Source organism: Convolutriloba macropyga, chromosome 6 (genome assembly GCF_964194025.1).
Source record: "Convolutriloba macropyga chromosome 6, txConMacr16.3, whole genome shotgun sequence".
Classification (NCBI taxonomy): Eukaryota; Metazoa; Xenacoelomorpha; order Acoela; family Convolutidae; genus Convolutriloba; species Convolutriloba macropyga.
The window spans coordinates 51,907,336-51,930,769 of record NC_134473.1 but is presented as its reverse complement, the minus strand read 5'-3'; the positions used below and the strand labels follow the sequence as shown (position 1 = coordinate 51,930,769).

The 23,434-nt window shown below is 38.8% G+C and overlaps 3 protein-coding genes across 3 annotated transcripts; all 3 read left to right on the top strand.

The window, feature by feature from the left end:
* The first annotated feature begins 14,440 nt into the window (after positions 1–14,440).
* On the top strand, positions 14,441–16,534 carry LOC142341346 (uncharacterized). Its single transcript, XM_075392274.1, has one exon. The coding sequence runs from the start codon at positions 14,441–14,443 to the stop codon at positions 16,532–16,534; it is 2,094 nt and encodes a 697-aa protein (XP_075248389.1).
* Positions 16,535–16,617: 83 nt separating this feature from the next.
* LOC142341345 (uncharacterized) lies at positions 16,618–17,910 on the top strand. The gene has a single exon (XM_075392273.1). The coding sequence runs from the start codon at positions 16,618–16,620 to the stop codon at positions 17,908–17,910; it is 1,293 nt and encodes a 430-aa protein (XP_075248388.1).
* An 8-nt stretch (positions 17,911–17,918) lies between these two features.
* Positions 17,919–19,385, top strand: LOC142341344 (uncharacterized). The gene has a single exon (XM_075392272.1). The coding sequence runs from the start codon at positions 17,919–17,921 to the stop codon at positions 19,383–19,385; it is 1,467 nt and encodes a 488-aa protein (XP_075248387.1).
* Positions 19,386–23,434: the final 4,049 nt, after the last annotated feature.

Below are 23,434 nucleotides of genomic sequence, written 5' to 3'. Positions count from 1 at the left end.
TATATATATATATATATATATATATATATAGGTAACTATATATATAACTAAATATATATATATATATATACATGTATATAATATATATATATATATATATATATATATATATATATATATATATTTATAATTTCCAATAATTTTCTGAAACTAAGAGGACATGAAGTTGGAATGAGAAGGACTCCATGGAATTCGCGTGAAGGAGGGTAGCTGCTATATAAGTAATTCATGGGTTCTGTTGCAATTATCTGGATAAAAATGAAAGCATTAATTTTTGTTAAAAATATTGTAACTTCTACAGCCACTTTTAGCAACGTTTCTGACCAAATATAGCATTGCCGAGAAAAGTACAGAGGTTGAAAAATAGTTAATTTTGAATCAGATGTCATCAAAATAACTTGAGAATTGCAAAAGAATTCTCGAAAAATTAATTTCTCGAAAAATTAGAATTAAAAACTGATGAAGGTCAATCAGAAACGTGTGTATTGCAAAAACATTTAAAGGTAGAAGTTACGAGTTTTTTACAAAACGTTTTAGGAAAACACTTCTGTTGTTATTTATCATGAATTAAGTTCAACTAAAAATTTCGTCACTTTTTAATTATTTCGTCACAATTCTGTTTGAGCTTCGTCAGTTTTTATTTTTGACTCTTTGAGAAAATAAAAAATTCTTTGCATTTCCAAAGTCAATTTAATAACTTTTGATCCAAGGTTAACTGTTTTCAAAATTCGACTTTTCTCAGTAAAAACTTGTTCGCCAAAATTTGTACAATATTGCTGCAAAACCGTGACAAAGTTTCTCAAGCCACATTTAAGAATTTTTATGACCAAATTGTTCCGGCTGAGAATAGTTGAGGGTTTGAAAAAAAGTTAACCTTAAATCAGAAGTCATCACTTTCACTTTAGGGTTGCAAAGAACATTTATTTCTCAAGGAGTTGAAAACAAAAAACTGATAGTTAATAAAGAAATAGAATTCAATAAAATTAATAACTTAAAGGTTACGTGTTCTCCTACAAAACAAGATCTTTTTATACTATTTATCATAATTTATGTTTGACTAAGTATTTCGAGAGTAAAGGATACTTAGAACGCTCAAATGTTGCTTGTTGCTTCTGTTTCAAACTTCAGCTATTTTTTTTTTAGTTTTTGTCATGCCAGCTGGATAATGAAGTTGTTTGGCGCTGAAACAAACGTTTCTGGAATGTCATTTTCGATATAATGATTTGATATGCGTTATGCTTTCAAATTGGAATGTGGGAACATTCTGTGCCATACGCAGAACAAGCGTCTTATTAACTATGTATCTCATAACTCAAATTTTCAGCGTGAGAAATTACACGTAATTTTTTTTTCGTGCAGCGGGAAGTGCTTCAATCACACCAATAAAATTGGTAATTTTTTCCAGATAATATCGGTATGCTCATTCAATATGAGATATCACTCTGACCTTTTTTCAAAAACATTTTCAATTTAAATTCTCAACGATTTTAATTAAAGTTATCGCTAACAAGAAGTTCTGACCATGAGCAGTCATTGTCTTGATTCATTTCGCAACTGTTCTTGAGCTCGTGGGAGGTGTCTACTTTGGTATAAAAATTAGCTCATATGCATATAAATAAAAATTAATTCAGTTGGCTGGGCTTGGTTGACCAGTTTGCGATCATAGATTGAATGATGAGTAGTTTTGTGATGTTTATGAAATGTTCAAATCATGAAATCATTTGAGTACATTTATGTACAACCATTCGGTAAAAGAAAGAGTTTGAGTTTGAAAAGAAGTATTGAAGAAGAAAGTTCTCGTTAAAACTGAGTTTCTGTTCCTGTTGTATTAAAGACTTCTTCTGCCTCCGGCGCACTCAGCCATTTCAGGCACCATGGAGGGCTTCTACTGGCTGAACTTGGCATTTCAAAAAGATAATGGATCGGATACATGGCTAGCCTCGTAGGAGATGATGTAATCGGCATTTTTCATTATCACAAGGTAAGTAACAAGTACTGTTAATAATTAAAACGAAAAAAAATTTCAGGATATTAAAAGTTTGATGACGTTGTTGGGACTCGAACCTCATTGTGTGGATGTCAGAATTTTAATCGATATTAGTGCACTGCACTAAGTTTTCTTCTATATTTGGAGGTGTTTCGCATCATAGTTTCATTGGTCTCAGTTTGGAATTGTCTGAAAAATTGAGACGGATGAAATTGGCTCATCCTGAGTCTCGATCCCACGCGTGCATTGTTAATATCGAGTTAGATGACCGCGCTAAGTTCCATGTTGGATGGCGCATATTTTCAACTTATACTTTTTCGATCGCAATACGAATTAACTTCCAACCAATTAAAGCAGATAGGTAGTATGAAACAAATGATCTTATTTCGTATAATATAATAGTAGTCAGTCTAAGGAGAACAAATGCTAAAATTTTCTGTTCGAAAAGGGAGGACTGAAAAAGTTAAATTCAACTTTGTTTTAATAACATAAAGAAAAGTGAATAAAAAAATCAAAACTGACGAAAAATAAGAAGTGCTTGATTAAAAGTGCTACGCTGACTTACCATAAAACCACTGAAACCAAATCGCGCGTAGCACAGAGCAAGATATTTTTTAATAACAAAATTGCACTGTTATGGTTCTAATCTTTAAATCAGTGGAGTAACGCAATTGCCATTCGTTGTAACTTGTGAAACATGTTGTAGAAATTGTAAAGATCTGCAAATAAAGAACAATGAATGCGCAGGGATTTGAATCTGTTGACCCCATTTACCAATTTTTTTGTTCGCGCTTTTAGCCACTGCACCGTTCTGTTGATATTGAAGTTTAAGAGATAAGTTTATAAAAAACAGCTGGGAGCGACATGAGCTGTGAAAAGGTGAAAAGAAGATGTGGCGATAGCAGGAATTGAACCGTAACGGTAAAAATATTCTTGTTTGTCAAGAGTCTTTGACGCTCATCGCTATTTTGCTATTGGTTCTCCCTTTGCGGAAAAATTAGAGTAAAATAAACTTTGGTTTTCATTTCAGATAAGAATAACTTTAGGTAGAGAAAAATGGTTAATTGATGGTTTAAAATTAATTCGTTTGACTGAAGACTAACTATATGGGTAAAAAGTGATGAGCTAAAAGTGCTACGCTAACCTGGACCTTAAAACCACTGAAACCAAACCGCGCGCAGCACAAAGCTAGATGATGAAGTGTTTCTCTTGTTTAACTTAATTCAGTGGAGTATGCAATAGATGGTTAAAAAGACTGAAATAAAGATTTCAAAAGGAAAGGAAGCTTAATTAATTTGATAGTTGCCTTAATTAGCTTTTGTTTTGATGTTTTTGGTGATCTGTTCAGCCCCGATTTTACTAAGCGAGCGGCTGGCTGAATAGAATGAAAAGAGTGAAGTGGATAAAAAATAAGTTGTATCTTGCCCCGAATTGACTAAGCAAGCGGCTGGCCATACACTCGTAATATTTCTGATCAGATAAAAAGACGGCTATGTGCAAAATATAAAGTAAGAGAGGGAAAAAATAGGAAGGTGACCCTTCTCGGCTTCGAAGTGCTATCGGTTCGATTTGTTAGTTACGTGTACACGTAATTCTCCGCTGAGCCAATTGGCTTGGCTTCAACAATTATACTTAATCGTTTTGAGTTGGCTGTAGGTAATAAACGCTCTGACTGATGTATGAAAAAAAAACAAAATCACAAAAAAAACAAAATAGACAAAGTTGGAGTCGAAAGGTAGTTGTACGTATAGAGATCTTCGTGTTCGTTGCTCCTCACAATTGCGCTGCTGGCTAATAATTTGTCTCATTTCGTTTGCTATTCATCAAATTCGTGTGATATTTTTCGCTGAGATTTCAATATAAAGTTGCACTTCCTTGTTTTCCCGTTTCTGTCTTCGTATTCCTATTTATTCAATTCCCAAGTTTTCCACTGATGTCAGTCCAGCTGCCAATCTTTCTTGGAAAATCATTTATGGCCTTTAAGCTGGGGATGCACTGGGGCTCGATCCTCATTCTGTCATTCATCAGTGTTTTGGGCTGCTATCTACGCCGGATGGCTATAGTGCACCAGTTTGTCATTTTTTTTTGTATTGAAGGTGATCGAGAGTACTTTTGCAATTATTAAGCTGGCACTGACTTTTTTTGCGAATTAGTTCTACTACAGACTTTGTGTTGTGTTTGATTGCCCGACTAATATACCCGTTTGCTAGTTTAATCTGAATTTCTCCAAATATTTGCATGTTTGCTTCTTCATTAAATTTTTGGACCTTGTAAAATCTAGGTTTTCGTGAGCAGATCCTCAAGGCTCTATTCTGGACACATTGTATTTTATTAATGAGTGCATGGGATTGGCATGGAATTGACAGGCATTTGAGTACAAAAAGAGGCCGGATCCAAGATTTGTATACCAATAAAAGACTCTCTTCATTGATGTTTAGATTGCTAAGTCTCCACAATTGAAATAATCTGCTGTTTGCTCTCTTTATTAGGCTATTGCAGTGATCGTTCCATCTGAGATGAGGAGTGAGGGCGATACCCAGAAACTTTAGCGACTGTGTTTTTCCGACGGGTACTCATTTATTTTTAAATTGAGCTCAGACTTTTTCATAGATGGGTTTTTAAAAATCTTGTTTTGAGTTTTGTTAGGACATATTTTAATTTTCAAGTGGTCACACCAGTCTATAAGGCTATTTAGTGATGATTGCAGACTGTTTTGAATTAGTTGTGTTGAGCGAGATCTGTAGTAGAGGGCAAAATTGTCAGCGAAGTGTGAAATCTGTGCTTTCATTTTTGGCAATCGGCTAACGTATATAAGGAAGAGAATGGGAGCAATTACGCTGCCTTGGGGCACACCGGCTGTCGGGCAGAAACTGGCGCTAACAGTAGATTTTATCTTTACGTAAACGTTCCTTTGTGACAAGAATGAATTTATCCACTTAATGATTGGGATCTTTAGCTCAATTGAATTTAATTTATGGATCAACCCTAGACACCATAGGACATCAAATGCTTTTTCAACATCCACGCAAAATAGAGCAACCTTTTCAGACCATTGGAAAGCTTCACTAACGTGCTGAGTGAGTTTGATAAGATTGTCTGTGGTACAGCGATGTTTCCTGTAAGCGCTCTGAGTTTCGCCAATTAAATTTAGACTTTCGCAATGTTCTATGACAATGTTTTTCACAACAGTTTCGCGAACTTTGGCCAGGCAATTTGTAAGACTAATAGGTTGATAGTTTTCAGCCTTTGATCGGTCTTTATCTCGCTTTGGTATCATTGTTATCTGTGATTCTTTCCAATTTACTGGAACATACGAGTTGTTAATTGAACTAGAAATGAGGAGGCAGGCTAGGGCTTTTATACTCCATGGAAACTCACTGAGCACTTTGTAGCTGATTTTATCTGGTCCTGGGCATGACTTTCTTGATACTCTCAATATTTCATCGAATTCCTTTGTTGTAATCACAATACAAAGTTCCTCGGTGTCGACGTTTGGACTTAGAAATGCTTTGGTTTCCTTTTCGATTTTTTCGCACTGTTCGGCAATTTCTGTTGGTACTGTTGTGTGGTCTTTCATTGTGTCTTTTAGGAGTTGTTTGAAAAGCTTCTCTTCGCTTTTTTCTTTTCAGTTTTATCAATTTTTGTGTCTCAATACTGTAAGGAAACTTGTTTTTGTTGACATAGCAGCCTTCCAACGATTTGTTTATCATTTCAACCAGATTGCTGCTAAACTCATTTAGTTCACCCTTTCCCGGATACTGCGCAGATCAAAGGTCCGATGATCTATACGATTTTCTAGCGTTTTCTCTGAATTGGCTGAAGTCAATTTCCGATTTCAATTCAAATAGGTTGTTTATTTTGAGGTTAAACGTTGTGATTGTGGTTCTATGGTCACTTTCCAGATCCTCTGAGACTTCGAAATTGCTAAAATTCGTAAAAATTGTACTATCGCAAAAGTGTAAATCGAGCTTGTTTTTACTTTTTCCGTCGAACGACTGATATGTGTGGTGACCGTTGTTCAGCAGTTTAAAATGACTGTTGTATATTAGATTCATGAGTTTCTCACCGTTTTCAGAATCATAGGAGCAGTTTAATTCTTGGTGGGGAGAATTGAAGTCATCACAAACAAAAACATTTGTCATACTTTCTGAGAATATTTTTCCAGTGAGAGAGGTTTTCCAGGTGAATTGTAAACAGATATTATCCAAAAGTCTCCAAAATACGGTAGCGTGATCCATAATTTTAGTATTTCCAGTGTTTTTCCGGTGCAATCGTTCTCCTTTTCAGCTGGTTCTGTTTGGTTTATGACGATGTTCTTCTTTATTAAAATAAGAGAGCCATGATGACTGTTGGTATAGGTTTCTGTTGCAACAATATAATTACGAAGAGGGCTTGTTTTCTGCCATTTTTTCACTTCATTCACGCAAATTATGTCTATGTCATTTTCGGCTAAGAATAAAATGAGATAGTTTATTTTGTTGTTTGGACCTCGACAGTTCCATTGCAAAATCTTCAGCTTATCCATTTTGGTTAAAGTTTTAGCTGTTTGCTATGCTATTAGGCGGCATTGAATTAACAGGGATTACATTTGCACTCTTAATGCTCTCATGTATTTTTTGACCATCAATTTTTTCATTGAAGATGCGTGAGGCGCTGTTAGAGACAATGTTTATTATATCACTATAGGACATGGTATTTAGAATTGTTCGTATTTTGCTCAAGACTTCGGCTACAAGAACAGCTATTTTTTCAGTTTGTGGCGGCAGTTCAATGTTGGTTTGCGTTTTTAAGTTTTTCGCTGCAGTAGAGTATTTATTGTCATTTATCTTTCTTGAATGAAATGTTGAAATATGAAACGTTAGCATGTGTGATAGGTAAATGTCCGATCATTCCTGTTCACTGTCAGGTTGTGTCTTAACGAAGGGGTATGGTAAATAAAAGTTTTTTCTCAACAGTTAGGTTTCGTTTTCATTAGCAACATTTTCAGAATTGGCTTTTCCTTAGATGATTTTAATACTGCAAACACCAGTTTTTATGAAATGAACATATTATAGCAAAATTAAGAGATTTGTTCATAGTTAAAATCTTTCTCTGATCAGACTATTTTGAGCGCACTTGAGTCTAATCATAGTCTGATTAAGGTCTGGGCAATGGTCTGAAATTGAGTCTGGACCATGGTCTGATCATAGTCTGTTTATAGTCTGGACAATGGTCTGAATTTGGGTCTGATCATAAGCGCACTATAGTCTGGACAGTGGTCTGGGTTCGGTCTGATCAGAGGACATTTTGGTCTGGAAGGTCTGATCAGAGGTAACTTCGGTCTGGAAAGTCTGATCAGAGGTCATTTCAGTCTGCATAGTCTGATCATAGCTCAATTTGGGTCTGGACCTAAACCTGGGAATAACTGTTTATTTGATTTGTTCTGATCATCAGCACGGGACTTCATCAGCCTTTCAATCCTGCTCATCAGGAAGGAATTTCTAGAAAAAATATGCTTAACATTTTTATTCTATTAATGTTAAATTCGATTGCAAATTAAAGATACACATAAATTGGTAAATATTTATTAAGTATTTGTAAATTATACAGAGCTAAACAGTTTTCTAAATTATACAGTAACTGTAAATTGCTTTCCGATAATATTTAACATTCAATATTAATTAATTTGTTACAACACAATTTGTCATTGAAAGATGCTTTGGTGCAATAAGAACTTTAAAACGTGCAAAGAGACACTCAGACTTCGACCGTGACATATGAAAAGATCATGTCCGACTATAATTTGCTATGAAAAGACCTTTAGCAGGACCCACGAAAAGAATTTACATCAACCTCACCTATGCGCTAGACCATGTTTTTATAGTAATATTGAACACCCCCACTAGAATTGTAAAGTTACATAAAGGGTATTAGCTCATTACAGACATATCAAATGGAGTTATTTTCTTCTGCCGATGGGGGATTTGCTGATCAAGTTGTGAACTGTTTTTGAAGTTTTCGTCGTCAAAATTTACACCAGTTTACTGGACGAACTCCATTTTGAGAGAGGAACTCATTCGCCAGTTTGAAGTGACCACTACCCAGAAAGCCCTTTTCGGCTGCTCCATGCTGAGGCGACGGATGAGAAGTCGTTAGAACTTTATGTCTGTTTTGTGCACGATTACGTTAACAATCAGCATATATACCTTATTATGCTCTAAATTATCTCAGTTAGATGACATTAAGCTAAACATTCGTTCTGGTAGTCTTTTCAGAACGGCAAAATATTGGGTATAATTTGGGTGTTCTGTCAAATTGGGTATTTTTGCATTGGGTCTTTTTACATCGGTTTGTAATAATAAGTCAAAGACTCATTATGTGTGCTATAGGGGAGAAAATTATATTGTAGAGTTCCATAGGACTTTAGCTTCTCTAATCCAGAAAAAGCGCAGAAAGTCCAGAAAAATTAATGCAGGAAATTATCGGTATCTTCGATTTTTTAGATTCGGTATGTTTGGTTTCAAAAGTAAGGAACCGTCAAGACTTTCGGTTTAAAATGAGAAATGATTTACCCGGACACTAGTCCCAGGACAAATCAGCGCTGAATCCTTAAATTCCCATATCAACTCGGAAAATCAGTTCTGAATCTACATTTGCAGTCCATTTATAGGTTTTGTGCATTTTGTGCAAAACTAATGGTTTTGTGCATTTCAAACTGAACATACCGAATCTATGAAACCGAAATATCGAAATTTTTTAACGTGCCAGACCAGAATATGCAGACCTCTTCTTACACTTGAAACCGAAAATACCGAACAAACCGAACATACCGACCATTTTTTACGGGGAAAACCAAAAATTCCAAAAATTTCTAACGTCGTTTTTGTTCATTTGTCTAGACCAGGATGAACCTGGCGTCAAAATGATCTTGTGTCGTGTTTGCTGCTTACGATCGCAAAAAGAGAAAAGACAGAAATTTTTTTAAGCAGAGCGCTTTATCTTTCGTAACCAGGTTTATTAATACAGGTTGAGGATTACCAGTTTATAACATACAGGATCCAGACAACAAAGCGAACTAACGAAGGGCTGCAAATGGTAACAAAAGTGACGATAAGTAATCTAAGAAAATTGCCCTACAGCTATTCTTTTTCGTTGTTCTTCTTCATCTTCTTCTTCTTCTTCTTCTTCTTCTTCTTCTTCTTCTTTTACTTCATTCTGGGGAACGCATTTATTTGTTCAAAATTAATTATGATACGGCTTGTGGACCTTTGATGCTATTGTTGGTGCTAAGAGTACCAAATTTAAACATTAAGCATCCTCGAATGATACTAGATATTTTAGCGTAAAATATGTGGGCGCAAAATGCGTTTTAGCTCGTTTTGTACACATTTTCCCTGAAGTACTGTCCATCTATTCGCTAATATAAATCAATTGGTTTGTCTGCTTGAATCTAACTGTTGACCTGCATTGCTGGTCGCGTCAAGAATTTTGAAGTTCAAAATTTTTAGTATTGTACTTCAAGACTTGTCCTGTTATGTTGTGCGCAAGATTTTTCAACTTTCGACTTTTTTTAAATGGGAACGTAAAGCCAAACTGAAATTTTAGTTTCAATCAAGTAACAGGAGTAGTTAAAATGACAAAGTAATTAATATTAACGCGTATTTCTTGGCAGTGTTTTAAAAGAAAAAAATGAAAAACTGGTTCTTTTGAGTTTTACCGTGTTTTTTTCCTTTGTTGTCTTGCCTTTAAGTGTCCTCAATGATCGACCTCATTGAACTTTTAGTTGGCACAATTGATTCCAGCCAAATAGCAAAAAAATAGCTTCTGGGATTTTGGTTTTCACAATGTTTTATCGTAAAATTTTATATCGAACTTTTTGAGTTTTGCTTTTGAGTTTTTGAGTTTTGCTTACTTTTAAAAAAATCTTTTGCGGTGAGCGTCAAAATAATGGAGGCCAAATAAACTCCCAAGAAGTATCCGGCAATCATTTGCAAAGATTTCAGTTGTTACCTAAACAGTTTTTTTATCTCTTCTAAAGTATAATTCAACGATTTGTTTTCAATAAATTTTTCACTTCTTGTTGACTTTTTCTAATACTTGAACTTTAATCCAATTCAAATAATATCAGATCTCTTTTATTGTTGTGTGTGTTTTTTGTTTAATCTGTTGTTTACTCGTGTTAATTTAGCGCAAAAAATGATTCATTAACCCTGTTAATGCTAGAGATTAACTTCTTACGTTTATTGTGTTTTACCGCCTTTTGTAAGTTGATTTGTTTCGAAAAGTTGTAACGAAAAAAGTCATGATGATGAAATGTTGTAAAACCGGAAATGATACTCTTGCTTGAATTGTGTAACCTGAAACAAAACATGAGCAACCAAACTAATTGAAACTTAAAGCTAAGACTCAAGACAGATAACGACCTATCACCCTTCCCAATGCGGACCAGCGGAATCATGGCGTTATCATTTTGGCGCTCCTGGGTACTCAGTGAGCGAACCCAGGACCTCTGCTTAAGTTATTTTGAGTGGTATGTGCTACATTGAGACATTGAGATGGACTGAGATGGACATCCCTTGAGATTGACAAAAGAGATGGCAGAATGGAGATGACCACCTTCAAATACTGTGGGCTGTAAACCAGATAAGATTTTTTTGCAATCTCAGTGATTTGATATAGTAGATTTCGTTGTCCTTCGGGTCCTAAGTTCCCCAACCACAAGGGATAAGGAGCTATCTAAGTTTTGTCATTTCAATTGTTTGAAAATAAGCTAAATACCGAAAAGACTTTTATTAGTCCTATTGTTCTGAGGTATTTGAGTCCTGTTGTTAACTTTTCTAAATGAAATAAACAACCGCGCAAAGTAGCTTTTCTTGGTTAATTTTTGAACAAAAAATTTCAAAAAAGAATTGTTTAGTAGCAACGGTTCGAAAAATAATAATTAAACAAGCACGCGAAGCAGCTTTTCTTGGCTAATTTTTGTTGAACATTTTCAAAATTGGTTAGTAACAAGATACGGGTCCGGTGAAACACTTTACAAAGATTTCATCATCAAGCAAGACAACGAGGATGTCGCCAGCCCACTCAGGCCAACCTGAGTCATCAGCAGCTGCACCAAACAGCCTCCAGTGTTCTGCCAGCAGAACCAGCTCGCAGTGGACTCTCACTACTGCCCTCCATCAGTCAGCCAGCCCACTCAGGCCAACCTGAGTCAACAGCAGCTGCACCCAACCGCCTCTAGTGTTCTGCCAGCAGAACCAGCTTGCAGTAGAGTCCCACTAATGCCCTCCAAAAGCCAGCCAGCCCATTCAGGCCAACCTGAGTCATCAGCAGCTGCACCCAACCGCCTCCAGTGTTCTGCCAGCAGAACCAGCTTGCAGTGGACTCTCACTACTGCCCTCCATCAGTCAGCCAGCCCACTCAGGCCAACCTGAGTCATCAGCAGCTGCACCCAACCGCCTCCAGTGTTCTGCCAGCAGAACCAGCTTGCAGTAGAGTCCCACTACTGCCCTCCAACAGCCAGCCAGCCCATTCAGGCCAACCTGAGTCATCAGCAGCCGCACCAAACAGCCTCCAGTGTTCTGCCAGCAGAACCAGCTCGCAGTGGACTCTCACTACTGCCCTCCATCAGTCAGCCAGCCCACTCAGGCAAACCTGAGTCAACAGCAGCTGCACCCAACCGCCTCCAGTGTTCTGCCAGCAGAACCAGCTTGCAGTAGAGTCCCACTACTGCCCTCCAACAGCCAGCCAGCCCATTCAGGCCAACCTGAGTCATCAGCAGCTGCACCAAACAGCCTCCAGTGTTCTGCCAGCAGAACCAGCTTGCAGTAGACTCTCACTACTGCCCTCCATCAGTCAGCCAGCCCACTCAGGCCAACCTGAGTCATCAGCAGCTGCACCCAACCGCCTTCAGTGTTCTGCCAGCAGAACCAGCTTGCAGTAGAGTCCCACTACTGCCCTCCAACAGCCAGCCAGCCCATTCAGGCCAACCTGAGTCATCAGCAGCTGCACCAAACAGCCTCCAGTGTTCTGCCAGCAGAACCAGCTTGCAGTAGAGTCCCACTACTGCCCTCCAACAGCCAGCCAGACCACTCAGGCCAACCTGAGTCATCAGTAGCTGCAACCAACAGCCTCCAAATTTCTGCCAGCAGAACCAGCTTGCAGTGCATCTGTCCTTCAGTGACAACCCCCCAAGTGACCGACAAAAGTCACCCATTGTCCCCCAGGGACCCCCCAAGTGACCTACAAAAGTCACCCATTGTCCCCCACGGACCCCCCAATTGACCTACAAAAGTCACCCATTATCCTCCAGGGACCCCCCAAGTGACCTACAAAAGTCACCCACCGTCCTCCACGGACCCCCCAATTGACCTACAAAAGTCACCCATTATCCTCCAGGGACCCCCCAAGAGACCTACAAAAGTCACCCACTGTCCTCCAGGGACCCCCCAAGTGACCTACAAAAGTCACCCATTGTCCCCCAGGGACCCCCCAAGTGACCTACAAAAGTCACCCATTGTCCCCCACGGACCCCCCAATTGACCTACAAAAGTCACCCATTGTCCTCCAGGGACCCCCCAAGTGACCTACAAAAGTCATCCATTGTCCTCCTTGGACCCCCCAAGTGACCTACAGAAGTCAACCATTGTCCCCCACGGACCCCCCAAGTGACCTACAAATAGTCACCCCACCTGACCTCTAAAGGGTCAAACAGTCAACCAACTTGACCTCGAAGTGACCTCTAAAAGGTCAAATAGTCAGGCAACTCGACCTCTAGGTGACCTCTAAAAGGTCAAATAGTCATCACACTTGACCTTTAAGTGACCTCTAGGAGGTCAAACCACCAAACCTCTTGACCTCTAATAGGTCAAACCAGTTGACCTCTAATAGGTCAAATCTGTTGACCTCTAATAGGTCAAAACACTTGATCTCTAATAGGTCAAACTACTTGACCGCTAATAGGTCAAACCACTTGACCTTTAATAGATCAAACCAGTTGACCTCTAATAGGTCAAATCTGTTGACCTCTAATAGGTCAAACCAATTGACCTCTAATAGGCTAAACCGCTTGACCTCTAATAGGTCAAACTACTTGACCTCTTAAAGGTCAAACCACTTGACCTCTAACAGGTCAAACCACTTGACCTCTAATAGGTCAAACCACTTGACCTCTCTGACCTCTAAAGTTCAAAAAGTCACCTCACTTGATCCTTAAGTGACCTCTAAAAGGTCAAAAATTCACTCGTTGTGCCCTTCAAGGGACCTATATTCACCCCACTTGACCTTTAAATTTACCTCTGAAGTTCAGAAAGTTAGACCAACAAAGAAAATGGGAGGTCGAAAGCCATCAATTGTTGGAACAGTTAGATTGTTTCACCGAAAATTAAACATTGTCAAAGAGCTCAAACAGGAGCTAGAATATCAAATACACTCAGGTTTGGAACCCGAAGTTGTGTCAGTAACACATGATGAATTCAAGAGAACCATGTCACAACTAGACGAACTTGTCGACCAGCTTACACAATCGGAAATTGTGGACGCGGAAGACTCCCTCAATGATGCAGCATGCTTGACAAAGCTAAAAGTTGAAATTGCACAAACTGTAAAGAAGCATGAACTTTCATTCCGAAACACTTCAACGCGTCCAAGCAGCGCCTCTTCATCACGCAGTAATCAAGTACCTGTTCCCTCTGCACCTGAGTCTCCGGGAGTTGTTCAAAGTATGCGAGATACACGACAGCAACAACAAATCAATGATTTGGCAGACCAGCAATCAACATCCAACCTGATTACTATTCATAGACAAGTGCAGTCTGCCATGGGAATTTTGCAAGAAAACTCCATTAGAGTCATCAGTTCTGATGTACAGAATAGTCTCCAGCCATCAGCACTCGAACAAACAGACTCTGACAACGTAGCAAGCAATCAACATCAGCACCTTCAAGCAATAGCACCAATTGTGAATCCAGCAAATGTTTCACAGAGCTCTATTGACGCAACTTGTGCGTTCCCACAATTGTCTACAGCTTCAAATATGCAACTGCCAGTATTTAGTGGAACACTTCCTCCGGCTGGAAATACTTTCGCTCCTGCCAGGCCCATTAATAACACTGGCCTCTTTGAAAATGTACCTGACCATAGAACACCTGTTCCAGTCTCTTTCGGCAATCGTTTCCCAACGCCAAGCCATCCCGGCCCATTTCAGGCATATTGCTCAAACAGTTGGTCAAACTTAGCAAACGGTAGTTTTGAGCCCTCTAACGCAACCCCTCGTGGACCTGTTTACCCGAGCAGCCAAAGCTTTGGTAATCAAAACTCCAACCCATATCGTCAACGGAATATCCATCGCTCAGTAAAGCTGCCGGACATCCGAATTCAGAAATTCGATGGAGACCCGCTCAAGTGGAACGAATGGAGCAGCATGTTTTCCTCGACCATCCACAAAACAACGAAGACATCACTGACACTGAAAGAATGAGCTATTTGCAAAGTTTAGTCATTGGACAGGCGAAGGATTGCATCTCCGGCTTTCTTTGCAACCCAAACTTTTACTCTTCCGCCCTTCAAGAGCTCAACAGACGCTTTGGAAACCCGCAAAACGTTGTCGGTGCCCTAACAAAAGAACTAGAAGCTTTCCAAAGACCGGCTATGAATGACCACGCAGCTTTGATAGCTTTCGCTTCGTTGTTAAGAAAGGTTGTTCAGACATTTGCCTCACATGGCTTCAGTGCCGACCTAAATGCCACGTACTTGCTCAGGATAGCTCGAGATAAGCTACCAAACCCAACCAAGTTGAAGTGGACCGAACATGTTGTTGACAACGACTGGACAAATTCAGGTCTCACAGAGCTTTCCGATTGGATGAATCGGCAATCCAGAGCCTTTGAACAAGTACAAGACACATTTTCATCAAACACTAACAACCATTCAGGTCAACAGAACCAATCACAGGGTTCAAGTTCCTTCAACAATCGGAATAAGAACCAAAATCGTTCAAATTGGACACAGAATTTTCCAGGAAGTAAGAGTTCATTCCCCAGCAATAAAGGTTTTGAACATAATAATACAGCAAATAAGAACATCGGTAGTGCAAAGCCTCAGCAATGGACGGCCAACAGTAGCAACAACACAAACGGAAGCTCCTCTTTCTCTGGTTCAAAGCAGCCTATGAGAAATGCAACAGCAAATAGAAGCAGAACAAAATGCCCGCTTGATCAACAAGATCACTACATTGGCAAGTGTCCACATTTTCTCAGTCTCGATGTCAGCAGACGCAATAGCGAAGCAAAGAAGAACTCTCTGTGTTCCAATTGCCTGAGCTCCAGTCACGCCGCCAAAAACTGCACGTCAAAAGTTCCCTGCCGACATTGCAATGGCAAACATCATAGCCTTCTCCACACAGACAGACAAAAAGCACCCGAATCGACAAACATGACAGCAATTGATCTGCCAATGTGTGAACCACTGGATCAACAAGACAAAAACAGTGACATTCCAACTCAGGTTTACAATCCTGGTTTCCCATCAAAAACGAGGAATCAACTACAGGTAATACCTGTCACCCTATTCGGAAATGATAATAGAAGACATAATTGTTATGCCATTCTGGACAATGGTAGTACCATTTCATACGTCCTCAACACCACTGCCGACAAGGTACGGGCTCCAAAGACTTCAGAATTCGATCTGAATGTATCGCACGCATTTGACGAATCCGTCATGCACGCAAATCTTGTTCGGTTGGACATTGGAAAGTTCAATAGCGGTCAACCACTCTTCCGTTTAAACTACGTTCATGCCGTGAATAATTGGACTTTCAACGATGCGCCTGTAAACGATTTGAACGAAGCGTGCTCGTCCTACCCTCACCTTCAACACATACATTTTCCTAAACTTAGTGACAACAAGATACAGATACTTTTAGGTGTTGACGCTACCCAATACATTTTGGAACGCGAGTTCCTTCAAGGACCCTCAGGAAGCTCCTTTGCTTTACGCAATCTTCTCGGTTGGACAATTACTGGCCCAATTAAACGAAAAAGTAATCCAATCCAACAGGAAACAAACTTCCTATCCCATAGTTATAGAGCCTTCGACCACGCACTTACAAATTTAACTGTTGATACTGAAAGACATCTCAGTGAATGTGTGACCAGTTTCTGGAAAATAGAGAATACAGGAACCGAGTTTGAAGAAACTGCAGATACTTCAACAGACAGTAAAAAAGCAGTTCAAATATTACGAGATACAATCCATCATATCGGAGACAGATATGAAATTGGTTTACTTTGGAAACAGGACAGTAAATTAGAAAACAACTATCCGGTTGCCAAAGCACAACTTGACAGCCTTCAGCGCCGACTCAACAAAGATATTGAGTTGAAACAGTTGTATGAGAAAACTTTGGACACAGATTTAGCGAAGGGTTATGTCAAACCAGTAACTTTCTCAAATCCGGCACCAGAGAAGATTTGTACCTTCCCCATCACCCCGTCACCAACACCAACAAACCTGAGAAAGTCAGGCGTGTTGCAAACGCCGCATCTGTTTTTAAGAAGCAGTCGCTAAACAAAAACCTTCTGTCAGGCCCCGACCTTCTCAACAACCTGGTCGGCTTACTACTTCGCTTTCGCCAGAATTCTGTTGCAGTAATGGCAGACATAGAGGCCATGTTTATGCAAATTTGCATACGAACAGAAGATCAGTCATGTCTCCGTTTTATTTGGCCTTCAAACAACTCCGTACAGCAGTTCCAGTATACGCGACTCATCTTTGGAGCCAGATGTTCACCAACTACAGCAATATTTGTCCTCCAAGAAACAGCGAAAGACTTCGGAAACACCGCTACAAAAGATCTAATATTCAACAGTTTCTACATGGATGACTTTGTACATTCGTTCGACAATGAACAGAAAGCTGAAACTGCAGTTCAAGACTTGCGACAAACACTCTCTAAAGGAGGTTTCAGTCTAACTAAGTTTGTCTCAAACTCTGTTCAATGTCTAAGCAAAATACCCAAAGAACATTATGACAGTGAAAAAGACAAACATCGTGTCTTAGGCGTAATGTGGAATACAGTTAATGATACTTTCTTCCACCAGAAGCTTGCCAAAGTTCAGGAAGACAAAACGGACTACACACTCAGAAAGCTCCTTTCTCTAATTGCCTGCTTGTTCGATCCATTAGGAATCATTGCCCCATTATTGATTACACTAAAAATCATCTTGCAGGATACTTGGAAAGAAGGACTTGCATGGGATGATCTCCTGTCACACGAGAAACAGAAAGCAATAAAAACATGGATAGAGCAATATCTAAATGTGCCAGAAATATCAATGCCGCGATGTTTTGTTTCTCCGATCGAGCCGTCTCCGATAAACCAGTTACATTGCTTCTGTGATGCCTCACAGCTGGCTTATGGAGCAGTCATATACATCAGATCTCAATCAGCTAACACCATTTCAACTGGGTTTGTCATAGCTAGAGCTAAAGTCGCGCCACTAAAGCAAATCAGTATCCCGAAATTTGAGTTGCAAGCAGCCGTATTAGGATGCAGACTAATGCAATTTGTTTCCAAGCAGCTAACAATACCAGTTGTCTCAAGACACTTTTGGAGCGACAGTGAAGCTGTCCTTGCCTGGATCAAAAGCAAAGACAAATTGAAAACTTTTATTGCAAACAGAGTACAAGAGATCCGCAACAACACAGACGTCTCCAAGTGGCAGCATATCAGCGGAAAACTCAACCCCGCAGACCATGTCTCCCGAGGAATACCAGCCTGTGATATCAATGTGTTCTGGTTAACACCTCCAGCTTTCTTAAGTGATCCCGAAAGCCATTGGAAGAACTCCTTGGGTAACAAGGAGGAGACAAACGTCACAATGGAAACATCGAACGATGAATGTATTATCGACGTCAGCAGATTCTCAAAATGGACAAGTTAATGCGCTCTATGGCTGTTGTCATTAGGTTCGTAAAGAATCTCAGATCGAAACAAAGAGGCAAACTAGAACTCGACGACATTAACGAAGCCCGATTTTATCTCTTAAGAAAGTCGCATGAGAAGTCCTTCAAAGACGCCATCAAAGACATGAAACAACACAGGCCTTTGTCAAAGAAAGATCGTCTGCTCTGTTTGTCCCCTTTCTTTGAAAGTGGACTTCTTCGCGTTGGTGGCAGAACAAAACGAAGCTCGCTACCTTTTGACGCCAAGCACCCCATTATCCTGGACTCTAAAGAGCACAGCACTCAACTCTTCATACAGAAATGCCACGAACTTTGTATGCACATTGGAGTTGAATACACCCGCAACTACATACAACAGAGATGCCACATTCTCGGAATCAGAGCTTTCTTGAGAAGTTTGGCCTTCAAATGTTTCGACTGTCGCCGCTTCCGAGCACAGGGACTACAGCCACCGATGGCAGACCTGCCAGACATTCGTTTCCAGGAAACTCAGTCACCAGTCATCTTCACCAATGTCGGCGTGGACTACCTTGGACCGTTTGCCGTCGTTCATCGAGATTCAGAAGTGAAGACCTACGTCTGCTTATTCACTTGCTTCGTTACAAGAGCAATTCACCTGGAAGTTGCAGAGGATCTCAGCACAGACAAGTGTTTGACAGCAATCCGACGCTTCATCGCTCGACGCGGCCAACCGCGCTTGTTCCTGTCAGACAACGGATCCAACATCCTGGGAGCAAGAAAGCAGATCAGAAGAAGACCACTGATGTTGGACCACGACTACATCAAAGATCAGCTACTGAACCAGTCTGTCGAATGGAAACTCAACCCTCCTACTGCTCCTCACTTTGGTGGGGTGTGGGAGAGACTCGTTCAGTGTGTTAAACGAGCTCTTCTTTTGAACCTCGGCTCCTCAAAACTCACCCCAGATGTCTTTGCCACGATCGTCAGTGAAGCCGAGTGTCTTGTCAACTCGCGTCCACTCACTCACGTGAGAAGCAACCACGAAGACGACAACCCACTTACACCAAACCACTTCTTGCTTGGAAGGCCCTTCTGCAATGTTCCTGGAGCCGTTTTCAACGAGACACTTACCTTGAAGTGTTCGGCGTGGACGCAGGTGAAGCAGAGACTTCAGCAGATTTGGAAGAGGCTGCTAACCGAGTATATTCCTTCGCTGAACAAACGACAGAAGTGGACGTCTTGTGAAGCAGCTTTGGAAGTGGATGATGTTGTCTGGCATCTTGAAGAGTTTACACCAAGAGGAATCTGGCCGCTGGGACGAGTCACACGGACTTTCACCGGCCCCGACAACATAGCTAGGTCATGCGAGGTTAAGACCGCTTTAGGCAAATTAAACAGACCAGCAGTAAAACTTATGCATGTCTACCCCAAACCCACAACCAGGTTAGGGTTAGGTTTTGTGGGCCCGGAGGATGTTAATGCTAGAGATTAACTTCTTACGTTTTTTGTGTTTTACCGCCTTTTGTAAGTTGATTTGTTTCCAAAAGTTGTAACGAAAAAAGTCATGATGATGAAATGTTGTAAAACCGGAAATGATACTCTTGCTTGAATTGTGTAACCTGAAACAAAACATGAGCAACCAAACTAATTGAAACTTAAAGCTAAGACTCAAGACAGATAACGACCTATCACCCTTCCCAATGCGGACCAGCGGAATCATGGCGTTATCAAACCCTCTTATGCAACAGATTTCAGCTTTTTAATTGGTGCTAGAATGCAGCGTATTTCATTTGCCCTGACGGAAATGACATTTTTTTTTGACTTCAATTACTTCTTTTCACTTCAATTATTGTTTTTCTCTTAAGTTGTTATTATCATCGCTTTTTCGTTTAATGGAACTAGAACTCAATGTTGCCTGGTCTATAATATCAAAGAGTACGTATTTTAATAATTTTGATTTCACAAATCTTAAAATTGTCGATATTTATTCTTTTTGTTGTTTTGTGTAACATTGGTTTTCAGCGGAGCGAAGGCATTTTCTTTGATTGTGATAACAATTGCACTGTTTGGCACGATTGGAACCTTCTCAATTTTTTATATTTTCTTTTTCTTTCAATATTATTTGCGTCTGTGGGGTCATATATTTGATTACTATCAAAAGCTGTTTTTAATCAGAAATTGATAGTCATTTCTTTAGATTATGTTTTGTTTTGATTGTATTTCATCAACTGATCCAAATAATTTGGATTCTATTGGGTCGTTGTCTTCTTGTAAGGACTGTTGACTTCCTTTTTAATTTTAGACGTGAATTAATAAAGCAGTTCAGGGTTTGAAGTTTTATCCACCGCTGCTAAGTTTTGGTCTCTTCTACAATCTGTCCTCCTAAACCCATATTGATTTCTAAAGTTTTTCTATAAAGTTTTCTACGAATTAATTATGCTGTCTTCAAACTTTGTTTCATTGACACTTGGTGCAATTGGCTACTTTTGAAGGCCGAAAGAAAACGATTTTAATAATTCCAGTTCAAAGCTGTTGGTTTTTTTATTCTGTCACATTAGTCTCATTTGTTTTAGTTTCATATAATGTGAATGATTTCGCTATTTATGTTGTTTTTTGTCGTTACTTCTCTTATACTAAAAACACGTCAGAATGATTTTCCTACGAGCAAAAAAATCTTGATGTTCTATTGATAAATTCGGTTTTTGTTTTCTTATCACTTTGTAATCTCATGAAATTATAGAGAACGTTTGGGGTCTTGTCTTTATTGGTGGTCATTTTTGTTGTTTCCTTGCCTAATCTGATTAGCGAAAATTCCTAATTAATCTCAAATGCAACGTTGTTCAAAAGCAATTCTCTGTCGAATATCTAGAGTGAAATTCTTTTCGTGTTTAAGACTTTATGTCTATGTTGTCTCGTAAAATGTGAAATCTATTCTGAGTTTTACCATTTACTGTAGTTCATTTTTTCTTGTCACAATGATGGAACAGCAGGTTTTATGGCTTCTGAATTGAATTGTAACGAAGTCTCTTCAACGGTTTTAAGCCATATCTAATGTTTTGATATCGTTTGCACTGTTTTTACTTTATTAAATTTAAAATGTTACAATTTCTTACTTCTATTTTTTATTCAATCGCAATATTCATGTTATTGTTCTTGGATTCTTATTAGCCTAAGAAAATTTTTTAAATCAAAATTGGCATAAAAAAGGCAATAATTTAAACGCTCCTGAAACCATCCAAAACTGATTTATCTTTAAATTTCTTCCAGAAAAAAGCGAAAGTTAAAATACTGTTTATAAAATGCTTTCTATTTTCATCTCTGCGTATTTTGGTATACGCTCTGTGGACAACCAGATACAGTTCTTGTAGTGAGACTGATGGTGAGGTCTTAAATTTGTCCAATTACTTCGATTGTGTATGAGGAATTGTCCTGCTATTTTCATTGGATGTCCACCTCGGTTTTTAAAAAGACCATCTGATAACGAGCCAAAAATTGATGGGCATTTTTTTTCAACTTGAAACCATGCAAGAGCTGTTTTTTTCAGCAGTCAGTCTTTTATTATCCATCAACTTTATAATTACAAAGCATGATTTACCGTTTAATAGTTTGAAAGTTTCCTAATTCTGCTTCAGTTGGTGAAAAGTTAAGTCAGAATTTTTGATGACAGTGGTGTACATGTTATAAGCAATAACCTTTTACCGAGCCTTGTTGTTTACCATTACAATAACAAAAACTTAAAAAAGAGTAAAAGTATCAATTATTGGTGGGTATGTTCCAAAGAGCGAGAGACCAGTTACCATACAAGAAATTAAACTTTTGAACAAAGTGCTTGGAAAATTTTTGAAAAATACGTTGCTGGATAACAAATTTAAGCATTGAAGTTCGTGTGTACAAATCGAAGTAACTATAACAGACAAGTCACATATTTATGTAAAAAATGTACCCCCAAATTCCACGAGCTGAGGAATAAGGCCAAAACTATGTTAGATAAGCGGTAACTAGCGTTGACAAGTTAGAAAATTTAACATAATTCTCTTGTAAGATTTTGAAATTAATGGTTTGAATTTACGTCTCTAAATTCTACGCATTCAATGCAAATTTTTGTAAGAAAAATGCGATGAGTTATCTAAATTGTCAACGCTAGTTAGCAGTTAGATTATATAATTTTGCATATTTAAGCGCAGATCTTGCAGAAATTTGCGTTTTTAGGAGTAGTTTTAACATAATTTCACGATTTTAAACTTAGATGTTACAAATATTTGCGATTAATTTAGCGGTGATCTTACATAAGGTTACCGCTCTGCCTAAGAACCTCGAACCACTGGCATACTGCACACTTTTTAATTTTTCTACCACTGTCCCACAGTACCTTATATTTGTCGAGTTTCTTTAAATTAAATAGTGAGTTTAAAGCTTGAATTTCCAATGAACTTCGCATGAATCTGACAAAAATTCAGTTTTGAAAATCTAAAATTGTTAAGCTAACCCTAACTCGCGAACCCCCACGTACTAACTACCCCTTCTAAATATTCACAAACCCCAACCCCCACACACTCACACAAAACACAAAAACACTTACGCCCATAACTAGCCCCAAAAATTGAAATAAAAATTGCATTATCAACGCTAAATTCAACGCAAAGTTATGTACGATAAACGCTAACTTCAACACGAAATTATGTAACATCTACGCTTGGAAACGCAAAAGTTTGCATAATCACCGCTATATTCAGCGCAAAATTCGGTAAGACTTGTGCTTATAAAAGGCAACACTTTCTTTTCAACGCCTAAAGCGTAGATTTTGCATAAGTTCGACGCAATCACGTCCAACCTTATATAATTTTGCTTTTTCTTAGCGTTGACACCACGGCCCGCGTAGATATCACTAAATTTGCATCAAAAAATGGTCTCCTTTTCCTCTTCGGGCTCTCAAATTTTCAACAATTTTGATTAACGTTACCAAATACTTTTGCTCAGAAGCTGCGATATCGAAATTGATGCGTTCTTTTATTAGGACTCGAAGAGGATTTATGGTTTTTTTGTTTTTTTTTATAAGTGAGCAAGCCGGAAAAGCGTAAGTTTACGTAAGTTTGTAAAAGTTCTTCCAATGGACAAATTTGAAGAGCGGAGAAAAAAAAGATTAGTTCTTTTGTTCATGCCTTCTTTCGAAACAGAAATGTAGGTGTAAAAAATTTTCGCTAAGCGAGCAAATTTTTTGTTCACGTGCGGTTTTTCAAGCGTTTTGTTGTTTTTGAAAATTCAATGTTATCTAAGAAGTTACTTCAGACAGAGGTTGTAGTTTTAAGGTTGTTTTGATAGCGTTTCGAAGGTTTTGGTTATTAAAGCGAGTTTTATGTTAATTTTAATGTTTTTCAATTAATTTTCCGATTTTAAGGATATTTTAGCGATTTCGGGCCTATTATTGTATTGTATTGATTTAATTATCACTCAATGTAGGATTAGTGCTTGTGGGCAGTTTTTATTACAATTTAAAGGTTCTTTGGTACCAAGCAATTTATTTCTTTGAATTTTGAAAAAAAA